Source organism: Halyomorpha halys, unplaced genomic scaffold (assembly GCF_000696795.3).
Source record: "Halyomorpha halys isolate HHAL.00 unplaced genomic scaffold, Hhal_1.1 Scaffold307.1, whole genome shotgun sequence".
Taxonomy (NCBI): Eukaryota; Metazoa; Arthropoda; class Insecta; order Hemiptera; family Pentatomidae; genus Halyomorpha; species Halyomorpha halys.
In genome coordinates, this window is record NW_027107991.1 from 1,374,329 (window position 1) to 1,390,787 (window position 16,459).

The 16,459-nt window shown below is 29.2% G+C and overlaps 1 protein-coding gene across 2 annotated transcripts; it reads left to right on the forward strand.

Moving 5' to 3' along the window:
* The first annotated feature begins 4,354 nt into the window (after positions 1-4,354).
* Positions 4,355-14,747, forward strand: HPS1 (Hermansky-Pudlak syndrome 1 protein). Of its 2 annotated transcripts, none has more exons than XM_014421227.3 (12): positions 4,355-4,703; positions 4,781-4,924; positions 5,000-5,112; positions 5,395-5,640; positions 5,730-5,911; positions 8,933-9,072; positions 9,167-9,396; positions 9,605-9,820; positions 11,172-11,298; positions 13,184-13,297; positions 13,785-13,870; positions 14,174-14,747. In XM_014421227.3, exons 1-12 carry the CDS (start codon positions 4,581-4,583, stop codon positions 14,349-14,351), a joined length of 1,899 nt encoding a protein of 632 aa, XP_014276713.1. In that variant the 5' UTR covers positions 4,355-4,580; the 3' UTR covers positions 14,352-14,747. The 2 variants fall into 2 exon arrangements, with proteins under 2 accessions (XP_014276713.1, XP_066902459.1); XM_067046358.1 differs by having other exon boundaries at positions 4,356-4,703; positions 9,605-9,819; positions 11,147-11,298.
* Positions 14,748-16,459: the final 1,712 nt, after the last annotated feature.

A 16,459-nucleotide genomic window follows, 5' to 3' on the forward strand; every position in this document is an offset into this window, starting at 1 on the left:
AGAGGGAAAGAGTGAAATAAAAATCATAAATGCATGAGGAAAAAGTGCATGTTGAGGAAAAATAAAAACCTAGCGTGACGTAGAATCGATGGACTTTCCATGAGAGGGGGAGATGATTTATTTTCGTGGAATAATTTGTAAACGATTTTAAGAATTAGAAAGTTCTTTGATATTGAACAATTTCTAAAAATAATGTATACTATTTCTTAACAGTGTACATATCATTTTATAATTATTATCCATTTTAATTTATACTTCTTTATTTTATTGTATTTTTATTTATTTACTTTCCTATTTTTATTTAGTATGGTATGGCTATTGTGATTTATACAGTATTGATTGTGACAAGGTATTATTGCAATAAAAGATTCATTAAGAAAAAATTAGTTCTAATTTTATAGACTTTTATTCTAAAGTCCAACAATTTATTTATAATCAAACAATGCCACGATACATCTTGTTTTGACGGTATTAAGATGTACTTATCGGTATCTACTATCACTTAACTATTGGTAAGTACTAACTTAGCGCTTCCCAAAGTGGATGCTGTGGAACCCAGGAAACCCAAAGCGCATGCCAGTGGTGTTGCAACCGAATACTACTTCAAAAAATATTACAAATAATAAACAAGAAAACATTTAAAATTAAAATAGTAGATTATATACATAAATGATTGATCGTATTATTTCAAATTATGAAGAAGATGGTCGGGGGTGTGGTTACAAGGAAGCAAAAAAATATCTAACAGCTATTTAAATGCTGACGTTTCGGTCCCTTTTTAATATATTTAATATACAAAAAAATAAAGTGAAGTAGGATTAAAATTATGTAAATATAAGTGAAAATAAAATTTATAGTTATAATATTTAACATATAATAATAAGTATAAAAAAAAAAGAAACTACTAGGTTAAAAATAAACAGGAGACGTAATAACACGTAAAAGTAGAAATAAAAATAATAAGTAAAGAAAAAATTAGACAAAAGATTTGCGTCTCCTGTTCATTTTTAACCTAATGGCTTACGTTTACGTTGTTTTTTTTTTATACTTATCATGGTCTATTCCATATTATAACTACTTTAATTTCTTCTTTTTGTTCATTTGTATATAATTTTCTTTTCACTTATATACACATAATTTTAACCCAACATTAATTTACTTTTTTGTATCTTATTATCCTACTATGTCAAAATATTTTTAGTTGTTTTTGTATCTTTTTTGCCATGACGAAGCTCTACAAAGTGCAAAGCGACGACAATCAAATAGCTGCTAACTATTTACTGATATTTTTTGTATCCTTTTGACAGCCCTCCGACTATTTTCTTCATAATTTAAAATAGCAAATATTCAGCGCATTCCATAATTTTACTTTGCAGTGTTTTTTCTTATTTTTCCTACGTGCTCAACCGCTCAAAGCATAATTATGGCGACATTTTCATTTTGTTTTAGCACGAATATATTATATATAGCACGAATATTTTCTCCACCTGTATACCAGACTTGCGGAACGCGACTAAAGCATATCTTAACCAAATGCCAACCATACGACTCCATCAAATCTTTGTACGAATTACCAGCAGATTTCCACTCAATTTTGCAGTATAACACACAAACTTTAGATAAACTTTTCAAATTTATGAATCACTCAAAACTTTACCACAAAGTTCACATTTTTCAATAGTTATATATTTTAATTTGGAAATTAAGACAATAAGGACTATTCAAAATGTCGGATACTTAGGAAATAAAGTCTAATCAAAATTTTGAAAATTAAGGTAATGAACCCGAAGTGGTTGATGCCTAAAAATAATAATAATAAATCCTGTTTTTTTAAGATCTGCTTCAAACAGATCATATTGGGGCTCATATTTTATAGTATTTACGCCACTAAAAATAATTTTAAATAAAGGTTTTTAGTTTTGTAGGTAGATTTGAGGATAAATAGCTCCAAACAAAAAATGAGCGAAAATTTTAGGTAATTCTAGAATAAAATAAACTTAGTGGATCTTGAATACTTCAATATTTATTTTTTCTCATTTATTGGATCCTTTATAAAGTCCTGGTAAAAACTGAACCATTTTCTGAAAAGAAATAACACTTTTGTTTTTTTATACATAACAGAACTAAAAAGAAATGTTTTGTATCTTCATAACACCGCCATTTTGGAAGGTAGACTGATGATCTGATTGGAAAACATGATTTCTCTATTGGCAACGTAATAGAGATTAAAGAAAAGTGCTGTCATAGTTTTCTTAAGATAATGTCTATTTTTTCTCATGGGCTCTCGGACTTCTACGTTTTCCTCATAGGTCCCATAAAAGGTGCAGTATGACGTAGCTACGTCGAGCAGGCCTTCCCAATAACCAGTTTCTCCTCATGTTCCCTGAACTTATCACTTCTATCATTTTTCTATTGTATTACAAGAGATGAAAAAAAATTATTTTTAATAATGACGATTGTTGAACTTTTCTTTTTCATTTGCGATTACGAAGCATACCAAATTTAAGGTTTAAAACAAAAAGAAGTGGAAACTGCAGTTGGATAAAAATCTACATTAAGGGTATTTATGATCTTTAGTTTAACATGTTAAAGTGGGTTAAATGGAAAAGCTTATGTTAAATGGAGAAATATTTCCTTCTTTTCCCATGTAAAAACGATATAACAAGTAACATGTAACATGGTTGAGAGTAATACGTGTTAAACCCGCCTCCTATCCTTTATAATTTTGACTTTATTTTCAGTGTGTTATTACAATGTCATCTGATCTATCTTTCAAAGATATTAAAAAAATTTAAATCTTCTCCAGCATACCTAACTCTGGTATTTCCAATGAGATTGGTACTTTAAGGATTCTAGAAGTAAATCTGATTTTAAAACGAATTCATACGCAGTACTTTAATGATCCACGTCCTAAGGCAGTAAATTGCCAAAAACCGCAAACAATAGTTTAGGGTTTTTGATGATTTGAGTGCCAGTGGTAAAGAAAAAAAACAAAATAATTTTAGAATTCAATTTCCCGTAAGAATCTGTTTTCATAATTGAAGCCTTTATTTTTTTACGGGCTCTTGAACTATAATATTGTAATTGCAATCAATTAGGAACATGAATACGACTCTAAAATGAAGCATTCACTGGGTGTTTTTATATTAAGCAGCATCAATAAAATCAGCAATTTGATGTCAATACATTGAAAATAATTTTTAAAAAATCAATGCATCATTCTATAATACATATATAATTTTTTCTGATTTAAAGAATTCTTTCTACAGGTCTATAGAATTGAGCATTCATATATACATATATATTAAATGATGTCCATTTTTTCTTAGTTACAAGGAACTGAATATACACGTTTTTCAAAGCGTTCATGAATGAAAAAAAATTGTTTAATAAATTTGGTAATTTTTTTTTGTATTGTCAGTTTAATTATCATTTAAGAAACACATTAAAATTTAAAATCAAGCATATAAACCTGACATTAAAGAGAACCAACAACAGTTAACAGGTTAATTACAGAAATACCAATTTTTTATAAAAATAGTGTAATCAATATTGACAATTTAATTAACATTAAAAAAAAAATAATTGGATAAAATAAAATTATCCCATTGAGATAACAAACTAAATAAATTGCTTGTAATTTATTTTCTTTCTTCTATATTTATTAATTTCCTCTTCACCTAAAGGGTCATTGGCACAAACACAATTTTAATTGATATAAAAAAATTATTCTTCGTCGTCATTTTAAAGAAAATTTCGACGCTCACAAAGATTACCATTGGAATAAAATATAAGTCACTAACCTTTTAGCTGATAACATATATCCAAAATTGACAGCAAACAAGTACTAATTTGCAGATATGTAAATGATTATAACTTCATCATTATATCTATATTTACTGTTTACTATATTTAAATAATTAAATTAACATGATTGTTTTCAAACAATACATAGAAACCCAACTGGTACATAGAATTTAATAAAAAAAAAAAGTGTAATTACAAGTCCAGAAGTGTTGAGATGGGTATTCCTAGTCCTGCATTAAGTGTTACTCCTTTGATATTGGCGAACATTATATTTTTTTAAGCGGGTTAAGAAGAAAATCCCGCTAAATCAAGTTTTATAAAAATATTTTAAGCGAATATTTGATAAACATGTACCCTGGAGAATGCTAAATTGTAAATTTAAATTCCACCTAGTTAAATTTAATAATTTCATTAATTAAATTATAATTTAATTAATTATAAATAAAATTCCTTCCAGTTGAATTGTAATTGCACGTATCAAAATAGTTAAATATTGTTTTATAATTGTTTAATTTATATTTATAATTTAAAGAATTGGAGTAGATAACATGAGAGATACTGGCCCAAGACTGGATATCATCTTGGAGGTTACAATTGCTTTCTAAACAGGTCTCGTCTGTTGATGTCCCGTTAGCTGCGTATCATATCAACATATCAAACAATGATGGTTGTGCCATATTAGATTCAATTTTAAATTTTCCAAGTTATCATTTGCCTGTTCTCACTTTTAAATTTCTTTAAGAATCCTTAGACTTAGCCTAATATCTGAAAACATGCATTGCATACTTGTTTTTGATCACCTCAATGATATTGTGTTTTCTAAATGTGATAAAAATTTTGTAAAACATATTGAAAAATTGGGAGAGAAACGTGGATTGATTTGCCCTGATCCTGAGGTTGGTGGTTTTATATTTAACTTTCTAATGGATTTAAGATCACTAGTATGTATTGATTACATAATCTGTTTTTCTAGGATGGAGATGAAAACTTTAACTTGAATTTTGTCATGCAATTATTTTCACCAATAGTTACTTCTCAAAGAATAATGAGTTCCCAATTCGGAAACTCTTATACTTCTATTCAGTGTCAAGATGGGATAAACATGGTTTTTGATGAGGTAGTTGGAATAGAAAAGAAATTAACTTTGTATTATTATTTTGATTTTAAGATTAAAATACTCCTTTTGTTTTAGTATATGGGGTATCTCTTTGTAAATTTGGCCTTCGAAGATATTCATTGGTTGAAAAGAATGTTAGGTATATGTATTTCTATTGTACAACATTTGTGTGGCCCTGATGTTTCTGTGTAAGTCTAGCAAAGTAATGTCTCTTTTATATATAAGAATTAAAGGTGCAAGTTCCCAATTGTCACTCCTACATGATAGGTGTGGGGTATTGTCTTATACACAATGTGTGTAGCCCGAATTCCCATATATACTATCCAAGTTATAATAAAGTAAACGATCGACAGTTTTTCATTATGCATCAGTGATAAGATGCTCACCCTTCCAATTTGAGTGATACTTGTGAACTTGAACCGAACTAAAGATGTATAATTCATCTATACCTCTTTCATACAAAATTCTAGACTCAAAACCAATGCAAGTCGAAGTATGTTAGTGATGAGGCTGATAGATACATGGGCAACTCTAGTTTCCAAGGACCAGTCTGTTTTATTGGAAGCTCTGGAGCAATTGTTTGTCAACTCAGATGTCAATAGCACAATAATTAAAGCTTTGAAAGATTCGACTGATAGAATCAAAACTCTCTTGGATTTCAGTAAATCTCATGCTATCATATTTGTTGAAAACAAGTTTCTTGGTCTCTATTCAAGGTAACTCAAGTATGCATTTATATTTGAGTATTTTAAGCTCAAGTTTGTTGTGATTTTATATTTTTTACTGATATATCAATAATTTTTAGTAAAAGTGCAAGAGAGCTAAGCAGTAGTGACCTATTGTTTTTGGGTCTTATGGCAGAAATGACTCTTAATGATTTTTCTGTTGAAGAAGGCATTAGTGTGAACGAAGGGACGTCTAATGATGACCAACCGAGCCCACAAGATAGCCCAAATTCTGAAAGAAAACCTATGATCAAGCCATGCAGTAAGTATTTATGTATTGTAGCTCAATGTTTGTTATTCAACAATTAACATGGATTCATTGGATAACATTGCTTCTTAGACAGATTCATGATTAATTTTGATGATTATGTTATCTGAGTTCTGTCATGTTTCCCTACACTGTATCCATTTAGACCCGATCGGAAAATAGTTGCTGTTTTGGATTGGGGATGTTATGATGATATTTATTTTTGTATACTGACTAACAAAATATGATTCCATGTAATATGTGTGCATCAGTTTAAAAACAAGTATATACAAAGAGAGGTTTAAACTAGCCCATCTTTACGAGTCTCATAATATGAAAATAAAATAAATTAGTCCTGAAAAAACCAATTAGTCTATGAAAGAAATAATTTATACAAGACTGAGGAGTGAAAATTAGTAAATGTTATATGGAGGTGATTGTCTGTCTGTGAATTAGTAGATGGTCCGCATGTGGACAAAAAAAATATTTTTCTACTATTTATTGATTACCAACGTTTTGACCCTCATTGCAGATCTTCATCAGGGCTAAAATGAAAAGATGAAAAGTAGGTCGAGCTGTTACAAGTATTAAGTAAATAAAACGGAAATAAAGGTGGAGTTATAAAAAGGCATCCATACAAATAAACTAACATAAATCAAAATAGTAATGAAATTAAAGATGAATACAAAAAAATATATTAACTAACATTGTAATGAGTTATGAATTGATAGAACGTAAATATGTATTGATTGGAGAAGTTTGTCGGGGGATGCAGTCAGCAAAGAACAACATAAATAAACAAAACCATATTTATTTATTTTATGCCGTTTTTTTGACCTGAATTTCAGATCTTCATCAGGGCTATAGAACAAAAGAGATAACAACAACATTTAGAGAAACATACAATTGAAAAGGTACTGAAGATATTGAATTAAATCATAAATGATAAAAAATTGATAACTGATAATTGAATAGTAAAAAAAAAAATTAAATTGATTGATAATCATGGAATTAGATGGTAATAGATTAAAAACAGTGAAAGATGAAATATAATATCATGTAGGTAATAAGATATGCAAGTAGTGTCTAAAAAACTGAAAAAATTTATAAATAGATAAATAAATTGAATCTACAAATTGAACAATATGACAATAGGAAAAAAGTAGAATATGGAGAATGGGAACAGAATAATGTAAGAAATATGAAAACGAGAAAGGAGACTCACGTTATGGCGTAGAAGGTAGTCCTAAAACTGATTGGTTTTTTGATTTTTAGAAAAGCTCACCAGAGTGAGCTATGGACAGACAAAGGATTCGCTAGAAACTTAATTGTCAAGAAAGACTGTTATGACACATTTTTTTTTACTATTCAATTACCAGTTATCAATTTTTTATCATTTATGATTCAATTCAATATTTTGTATAATATTTCTTTTCAATTTTATGTTGCTCTAAATGTTGTTATCTCTTTTGTTCTATAGCCCTGATGAAGACCTGAAACTCAGGTCGAAACGTCGGCATAAAATAAATCAATATGGTTTTGTTTATTTATGTTGTTCTTTGCTGACCGCACCCCCTGACAAACTTCTCCAATCATTAACCTACGGTCAACTATCTACACCTCATTGTAAATATGTATTATAGGTTGAATTCACATATAATGTAGACGGGAGCTGTTAAAGCCACCTCAAATCGACTATGTCTTTTTGTTGGAAGGCTTTAGAAATGAACAAAAAACAAACTAGCTCAGATTAAACATTTATTTGGTTCAATTTAAAAATGGTAAAAAACAAAACTAAAAACTAACATAAATAAAACATACAAGTAAAAATAAAATTAAATAAATACTGCTCAACTAAAAGATTGGTCCACTCCGATAGGTCAGGAGAAGAGTGCTGCCGAGATGTATAGCTCTTGTTGCTAAATAAATTGTTGCAATTTTCCAGAGTTGGTGTAGTGGCTCATTGATGGTCCGAATATCCAACAGTCGTGTTGTATTAGGCGAGCCGACAAAATGAACGCAGACAGGGCTGCTAATGACGCTACCAGGGCCAATAATTAATCGGAACTGCAATTAATAAAGTGGAAACACAGAAAAGGTCTGGTTCCGAACTGTAATGACTCACTAACTCACTAAAAATCTCCTAACTATTAAATTATAAGGGCAGACAGGGCTGCTTAGACGCTACCACGGCCACTAATTAGCCGGAACTGCTCTAAAAAACTAAGATGGTCGGCCCGTTGCTAGGTTACGCTTCTTAGCAACAATGATCACCCCTAGCAACTGTCTCTATTACTCATTGTTACAAACAAATATAATTACACATTTTTCTTTTCAAATAACTAAATCTAAATAAAACAATACAAATAAAAATAAATGTAACTAAATTAAATACTAATAAAACTAAATACTAAATACTAAAAATACTATTTACAATTATTTACAACGTAATTATATTATGGCGTTAACAGGAGCAATGTAAAGTAGGTATAAGGTAGAATGATATGGTTTGGATAATTTAAGCTAAGTTCAAAACAATTTCACATTATGGTAAAAATATTAATGTAATAGGGAATAGAAACTGATTGGAAAATAATTAGACAATATCTTAAAAATAATAATATTTAAAAAAAAATTAAATCTGTACCACTACAACCCATGAAGAGTCAGGGGTGCAGTACTTTGTAAGGAAGTACTGCTACTTGACCAAAGGTTGTGCAAGGAGGTGTTTGGTCTGAATCACACTCGGCCACCCGATTTAACTTTAAAAACTATATTTCATCTGCTGTTTTTAGGTTTTAGTTTAATAATGTTTGGAACTTAATAAAACTTAGTTAGATTAGCAGTTTAGTCTAGTTTTGTATGTGTTGAAGAAACAAAATGCTTTAATGGCAAGTTTTCTATACACCTTTGTGCTGGACAATCCTCTTCTGACTATATTTAATTCATACAATACAATAAATTTCATTATTTTCCAATTGTTGAAATCTTTCTTTGATTTTTTCTGTATATTAGTTAGATTTATAAAATTTTCAGGTCAAATTGCTGAAAAACCAGAGGATAACCTATTCAGTGACCTAGTCCTCCTTTCAGCTAACAATAATATAGCGGTTTGTCCATATATCATTCATATAGCTCCTATTGCTGAAGGCATAACATTGATACTGTTATATCAGGTAGCATTTTATATTTTTTTTATAAAAAAAAAAAAAAAATTATATAATCAATCTGTTTTACACAGTTTGTAATTATTGTACTTATTTTGTCTAGACACAATGGGAATCTCTTAATTTTGCTCTGAATGATGCTCTCAGTGCTATTAATGTTATTACATCCGTGTCATATAACGAAAAGGAAGGAATTAAAAGAGGAATGGAAAGTCTTGAATCAGCTATGAAAAAACTTTTAGATGTCATAAAGAAAATCAAGAATTCTGACATTACACCCCGTCTGGATGCATGTATTAAAGTTCTTCATGTTAAATGGGACCTTCTCAAAAAGTACGTTGAAATTATTTTGTAAATTTCTTTTCAAATTCATACTCATCAAGAGATATGGTTCATTGTAACTATTACTTCAACAAATTTTTCAATAGGTGATAGATATTTTTGAGTTAATTATTATTTTTAACGTAGATGTTGATTCATTAATTCTATAATAAATATCTTCCTAGGATGTTTTAAATTTTATTTCTCTCAAATATTTCAGGCAGTGTGGTGAAGGGCATGAAATGGCTATCAGCTCGTGTGCCTCTAGCTTAGGAGTGTCCTTGAGAGAGCTGCTTCAGGCAGCATCACTAGATCGATCACCGGTTCAAAGAGGCCGCCACGCAGCTCAAGCCATAGCTCGCTGTGTCTGTACTGCTGTGTCACATTTTACTGATTTCCTCAAAGTTAAAGCTGTGACCAACTTCTCGCTTGGATCATATCCTTTTCATGCTTTTCGTTGCTTTAAATTTCTTGTACATGCTTTATTGTGTTGAATCAACTTATTTTTATTTTATTTTATTTTTTGTATGTCATATCTTATAGCATTATCGGGGAGGAGGAAGGTATGTTTTGTTGTAATTGAAAAAATCTCATCAAGATCATTTCATTTTTGTATTTTGTCTAAACAAAACAAATTTTGAATGTCTGTGTATACAGTATAACCTGGTTAAGTGGGCCCTAGATATGTGAGAAACCTCTACTATTGATAATTGCTATGAAGTCCCAACACTTTTGCTTTAAAATATCTCTGTTACTGAAATTTTTTAAACCTTTGTAATTGAGATTTGATTTCTAAGATATTTTTGATGTTTGTGCTGTTTGGGGTGGATCGTGTCTTGTAACCCAAGTGGTGTGAATTGATCAATCCCTCAAGTTTACTTAGATTCCTATTATCTACACATCTCAGGCTTTAATAAGCTCATTAAAATGTTGTGGTGTTACAACACTACAATATTGTAATGTGCAGAGGTAAACATTTGCTACCTGGTTATCTGTGAAGATTGTAATTCTCCTACCAGAGAACCCTTCCTCTATGAGAGTACTGGTGCAATGACTTATCACAAGTATTTCTGATTGAAATACTGATATCTACCTCCCTACGGATATTACCGTAGATATAGTGATATATCTTAGATATACCTTCCAATGGCTTATCACCACACCAGACACCAGCTCCTGAGCCTTGGGCTGTAAGAGAGTTATCCGGGTAACAATTAATGCCATTGTTAGGTTTGTATATGTTTGTTCTGTCGTTACACTAAATCTAGTGTCTTTATATCTGGAGATTTGTGAGTCCGAGTGCATGGAAAGCATTCTGTCTATCTGCCGAATGATCTTTCCATTTCCTGCCATCATCAGGGCTTAGGATCTTGTATCTTGTTTAACAAGCTTATAAATAGTACTTAGAGCTTGTGCCTCTATGCTTAATCTGATGTCAAGTGCATTGGAGTCAGGCTAACCATAGACCTATAAGGTAGTAGACCTATGTATCCTTCAAAATGTTAAAGTTAATTTTTAATATACTGGTAGTCATGAACTAATTATTGTTTTAATAATAATTTATGAACGATTCATTCTTTGTTCGTAATTGTGTTATCTCTGTATTTTTTAAGCACTATAGTATGCTTCTGTTAGTAAGCATTATGAAATTCAGTTTGTTTGATTGATGCTTAATGTTTATTTTCATTTGCTTTACCTTTCTCACTTTTATTGTCTTTGTTCATTGTTATTAACCAAGTATAATAATTCTTAACCAAATTCACGCGTGATTCCCTGAGCATTAACAAGTATTTGGAAGAGTTTCCCGGTCTCGTACATTTTCTTTACATCGACCGAACCAACCATCGTTTAACAGCTCCCTCTCTCCAAATGCAGCCACCTGAACCTCCTTTACCACAGTTGACAAAAGAAAAGGTAATTCAAAATTATAGTATCATTAATACTGTTTGATATTTATTTTTATTTACTTACTGAAGAATTCTCAAATTAAGTCATAATTATTCATTTTATTTTTTAATTAAGGGTCACTTAAAATATATTTACTCTTTAGCAGAATTTGTGAATTGTAAATGTTATAAGACTTCTGATATTGATAACATTTTCATTAATTATGATTTTGCAGGTTTGATTTTTATTAGTTGTAATACACTTATTGATATCTCACATGTTGTATACATAGATCAATTCAGACTTCATTCAAATGTAGTTGTGTTAATCAATAAAAAAAATTTATTTGAACCTTAACATACTTTATGAGAGTCCGGTGTTACAATGTGTTTTGACAAGTTATTAGTGTTAAATATGGTTTGAAAACCTAGCACATGAACTCATCGATGCAATTTATAAATCCATCAACTGTCTCAGAACTCATTAGTAGAAATATGGTAGTGTCTTTATTCAGTGCTCCACCCTCCGTGAAAGCCTTGCTTATCTTACCATTAAAACAGATACTTATACCGAGTATATTAGTTGATCTATGACTTGTCACAATCTTTCAAGAGAAGATCATAAAACTAAAAATAATAGAAGACAGTTCTCAGCCTACCCGCCCTCTGACCTGGTGATGGTCCTATATCACCTTTGAAACATTTATTTAAAGGGAACATACGTCTTAACTTAGTTAAATCAAGCAAAACAAAGTATTTTGAATGCTAAAGATTGACAGTTTGAGTGTTTTAAACAAGTATAAAAATTTTGATAAATTCGGCTTTCTTGTTTTAGAAACAACTTTATTACTTATTCACCTCATAAAAAAGTGAAAAAGTAACAAAAACATGACTTTTAGGAATGTACACGATAAAAAAAGGGGGTTCCCTTTTTTTATCGTGTACATTCAAAAAAAAAAAGAGAGAGAGAATTGCAACTAACCTTATTTCAAAGCAGGAGGGAATTAAAATAAATATATTTTAATAATGAACTTAATAAAGTGATTATGAGATGAATAATTTATTTTTTCAAATTATTTTCTTCAAAAAAAATTCTGCTTGCATTTAGTTCTCGCAAGCTTTACTTTACTTTAGTATAACATTGTTTTGAACTTTTCCATTTCTGTAACCTCTATAACATTAATATGAAGAAAATGGTCGGGGGTGCAGTCAAAAAAGAACAAAAAATAGTTAACAACTATTTATTTTTCAACGTTTCACTCAACTTTATACAGCTTCATCAACTCTTTCAATATTTTTCAACTCGATCAGCCCTGATGAACCTCTACAAAGTGGAGCGAAACATCGGCAAATAAATAGTTGTTAACAATTTTTTTTTACCACACCCCCGACCAATTCCTTTATATTTTGAAAAATACGATTTATCATTAATATATATAATATTAATAGATAAGTGTTTTTAGAAATGATTCAAGAATTTATTAAAATTAAAATTTTGTTTTTCATTTTTAAGCCTCGGCATTTCTTTTATTGATTGTTACAATTCATAATCTATAATAGCAAGGAATCGGTGCTGTAAGACTATTTCCCTTGTATCCATCATTCTTTTTTTATTAAAAAGCTATTGTACCTTCCAAGAATGGTAACCTTCCACTTAATTCAACACATCATCTCTAATCTCTACATGAATTGCTGTCAATCGATTGATGAGATTAGTATTGTGTTTAAGAGAAGCTGTTAGGTGATGATTTCTATTAAAAATTTAGAATTTCCTCTCCCAATTTAAATTGTTTCATCACACCTCTGGTTTAAAAGACACTTTTTGGCTAAATTAATTGATTCTTATTTTTCTAATATTATGTTATTTAGTGGAAAACTATATTAATTATACACATGTATATATATTTTTCCAGATATGGACAATGGTTGAATTCAGCCGGCATCACTTACTAGAAGGGAACCTTGCATTAATGTGGAGGGACACCACATTTTCTTATGCTTATTATCTTTGGTTCGAAGATGGTGCAGTAAGTTGTTTTGTCATTTACAAATGTATAATGTTGACAAATTTTTTGTAATTATTTATAATGCATTAATTTCCAAGCCCTGAAGAAGACTTAACATAGTTTGGAAAAATTATTGACTTTTAAAATTTTTTATTTTTACTGCTATACTTTTTAACCTTATTGATGATCAGAAGAAAAAACTTTGTTCAAGTTTAATATATCTAGTATTGAAATTTAGTAATTATCTATTATAAACAACAACTTTATCATGATTATTTATTTGGATTCATTTTTAATTACTAAATATTAATCAGAATAATTGAAGAAAAATCCTTAGGACCTCATTAGTAATTATCAGTCATCTAAAAATATTTTGTTTTTTATTAATTTTGGATTAAAAGATTTATATATATATAAAATTTTTCTAAATTATATTTTATATTAGTTACAACTTCTACCACTGTCTTTAAATAGTTTGGGTAATAAATTGCATTATTCTTTTTTTTAGGGATCAGCTATAAAACCTAAAGTTAGCCCAGCTACAGCAATAAAAACTTTACCCCTCCCTGGAGTATTTAATGGAGACTTTTATCAGTAAGTTTTTATACTTTCATACATATATATTGTGAGGTTTTATAACATTTATTAATAAATGTTATAAAACTGGAATTACATTTTTAAGGTAGGTATATGCTAGGATGTTACAGCAACTTTTTATTTACAATCGACTTACCATAGGTACCACTCTATAACATCAATTTTACTTTTTATACAATTTTCTTGATAAAAGCTGCAACGATTTATATAAAACTCGATATATTATACAGATACACCTAACACCAATCAAGTATTATATTAACAATACATTAAAGTACTACTTTAAATTATTTTTATCAGGCGTCTCATCGAAACTTGCTTCCCAAAAGGTCAGAGTAATAAAGTGAGATGTTTTGAACTTTATTGTATTCACATTGGCCTCGCTACATCTTCTTGCGTCCTTGAGCAGTCTCGTAGAATCGCAGCGACCATATGCGAAGTAACTGGAGTGCCAAGCAATCCTCTAGATCTTCTTTAAGAAAGTTTCTCATTAATCTTATATTTAGTTAAAACTTAAATGTAAGTGCTATAGTAACTTTCAGCTCATATTTAATGCCAAAGAATAAGCTACCAGTCCAATTTATTTTTGGTAGGTTAATATTTATATGACTAATTGTAATATTAATTTTTAGTAATATTTAAATGTGATTTATTGAATGAACACCATGATTATAGAGTACAAAGTTTTTCTATTGTAAATGATTGGTTGTGCAATAAATAATTATGGAAACCAAGTATTTTTGCTGTAAATATACATATATTTTCTTTTTTATAATTTATTATTCATCTGTTGAAAATATTTTAAATTAATGTAATGCTTCCAATTTTATATATATATAGTACATTTTAAAAAAATATATAAACATTTGAATGATTCTCTTGTTTAATTTAATTGCAATTAACCCAACAGTGCACGCATTTTAAGATGTGAGATCACCTTATGTAATAATTTTAGATCTAAAATATAATAAATTTTGAGCTGTTTTGTTTTTCCTTCCCTTGTGATTGTAAGGTCTTTTTGTATTATTTTAGCTCTAATCATAAAGTACAAGAGTAGTAATATAGTAAGTATGAAATAATTATGGTTTAATTAACTATTTAAAACTCTGGTTAATATGATAAACCTTCATTTGTATTAAATCATTTTATCAATTATTATTGAATTATTTTTTTTAATCCAAGCAGAGGATATTGAATTTTATTTTTTGGTCTCAAGATTTGCATATATTTCAACCCTTGACCTTCTTCATCTGACAATAGGATAGCAGAAAGCGGACAGTTGACCCATCTTTCGTGCTTTGAATAATATAAATGCATTTAATGTATACATGTAGGGCAAACTACATTAAAAACTCTTCATATTCATAATCTATAGAGTAGTCCTAAAAGTGAATTTTTTTAAAATAAACTGAGAATAAATAACAAAAAACAATGGCTGTTGTTAACTATAAGGTATTTTGAATTGTTTTAGATATCATTGCTCGAATATTCAATGTCCTTTTAAATTATACTTCTGTATTTTCTTTTTGCATTAATTAATTGTTGCAATAACCCTCTACAGAGATTTAAGTCCGTTATTTGTCCCTGTTATTTTTCTTTAAATTAATTTTCTAGTTACTGGAAAGCTTAAAAAAAAAGATCTCTCTTCACTGTGTTAACATAATGTTCAATGTAAGAATACTTTTTTTTTGTTATATAAAATAATGTGGTAAGTTCATAACTAGGGGCTTCAAATATCATTTACATTTTATTAGAAATAGAAATAATATGTATAAAAGAGATTGGAACAATAAAAATGGTCTAAAGATAAAAAATGTTTGTAGTTTTCTCTGATTCCTAGAACCAAAAAAGGACTAAGCTAGGAAATCTTAGGTACCAGCCAGAAAGTGTAGTTCTGTTGGTTTATTGTGGAATAGATTTAAACCTTCATAAGGGAAACAACTTCAAAGTCTTGAGTGCCATTTTAATATAATATGGATGTCCAAAAGTTTGGATGTATAATTCATGTTTTTATTATTAATTTATCCTTTACTTAGATTTGAAACACTCAAATTAGAGACCAATTTTTTGTTGGTTTAAAGAAATTTGGTTGTCCTTACTAAATTCATTAATTTAGTAGTGTAAATTTCAATCTTAAATATACCAATGAATAAACAGAAAAGCTTATATACTTGATTTTTAAAAGTCTTCTGTCAAAAAAAGGTATTTTTCACCTACTGTTAATCTTTCATTGTAAGTTTGCAGATGTTTAGTTCATAAAATATGATTTAGTTGAAATGTATAACCATCAGTAGATACTAAATTTACTGAACAAATAAGGAATCACTAGCAGATTCAGGTGGCAGGTGTGAGGAGTACCTCCCTCCCCTAGGTGCAAAAAAAAAAAAAAGATAATTAACAGGCACTTTTTTATTAAGTCCTTAATTGAAAAATAAATTGTATCTATCTAAGTAGTATATTATCACAGATATTTTGCAAACCACCTTGACAAAATCTAATCATTTAATTTTCTAGATGGGAGGTATTAATGATCTTTTCCTTACATGTGTGGAATTCACCATTACTAGATCCACCACTGTAGAAGAT